General features: G+C 54.1%; 1 protein-coding gene across 1 annotated transcript; it reads right to left on the reverse strand.

Moving 5' to 3' along the window:
- Nucleotides 1–261: 261 nt before the first annotated feature.
- LOC119943007 (olfactory receptor 56A1-like) lies at nt 262–1,209 on the reverse strand. Its single transcript, XM_038763982.1, has one exon. The coding sequence runs from the start codon at nt 1,207–1,209 to the stop codon at nt 262–264; it is 948 nt and encodes a 315-aa protein (XP_038619910.1).

Below are 1,209 nucleotides of genomic sequence, written 5' to 3' on the forward strand. Positions count from 1 at the left end.
TAAGCACTTAATGAATAGCACAATTATTATTAATATTATCTTGAATCAGTCCCAGGTCCAAGCAGTTTTTGACACAGAGTAAGTACTTAATGTACGAACAGCCACATGGTAAGACCTTAGGCACCGAGAGGGAGAGCTTCTCGTCCAGGACCACAGGGTATGTCAGGCTCAGGGACAGAGCTTGATCTGCTGGAATATCCCCCTACCCATCTGTCCAGATGTTATGCCTCTCAGCTATTAAGGGGTGTCTTCTCTACCCTCTCAGCCCCTAGCCTTCCTCAAGACCCTGTGGATCCCCTCCTTGATCTCCTTGGTCCGCACCCCGTAGACAATAGGGTTCAGGGCAGCAGGGATGACATGGTGCAGGACATTGAGGAGGACAGGGATGTTGGCATGGACTCTCTTCTTGATCACATTAGTGAGGATCAGGACCAGCAGGATGGTGCTGAAGAAAAGGATGAGGATGAGATGGGACCCGCAGGTGCTCAGGGCCTTGGCCGCTGCCCCCTCGGCTTTCAGACGCAGCACGGCACGCAGGATGAAGGCATAGGAGAGGGTGATGAGGCCCAGGTCCGAGCTCATCAGAGTCCAAACCACCACAAACTGGTAGAGTTTGTTGAGGGTAATATTTCCACAGGAGAGCTTCGACACAGAAAGGTTGGCACAAATACAGTTCCTTATGGTGGTGTTCCCGCAGTAGTGTAGCCGGGCAGAAAGGATGGGGACAGGAGCCAGGAGCAGGAAGTTGCGAGCCACGATGAAGACGGCCGCCTTAGCCACAAAACGGTCAGTGACGATGGATGGGTACCGCAGCGGGTGGCAGATAGCCACGTAGCGGTCATAGGCCATGACCAAGAAGGTAGAGGACTCCATGGCCAGAAAGCTGTTCATGATGAGCATCTGCAAGAAGCAGCCTGCAAAGCTGATGGACCACCAGCCCAACCAGAAGATGGCCAAGACCTTGGGGATGACAGTGAGACAGAGAATGAGGTCCAGGAGGGAGAGGAGGCTGAGGAGGTAGTACAGGGGCTGGTGCAGAGACTCCTCCAGCCGAACGGTCAGCAGGAGCAAAGCGTTGGCTCCCAGGGCCACGATTAAGAGCAGGGCCAGAATCACAGAGAGCCAGAGCTGATGGCTCCGGGTCCCAGGGAGGCACATGAGGTGAAATTCGGAGGGCTGAATGAAGGAGTTGTTGCTGAGAGATGACAT

The sequence above is a fragment of the Tachyglossus aculeatus genome, chromosome 2 (genome assembly GCF_015852505.1).
Source record: "Tachyglossus aculeatus isolate mTacAcu1 chromosome 2, mTacAcu1.pri, whole genome shotgun sequence".
NCBI lineage: Eukaryota > Metazoa > Chordata > Mammalia > Monotremata > Tachyglossidae > Tachyglossus > Tachyglossus aculeatus.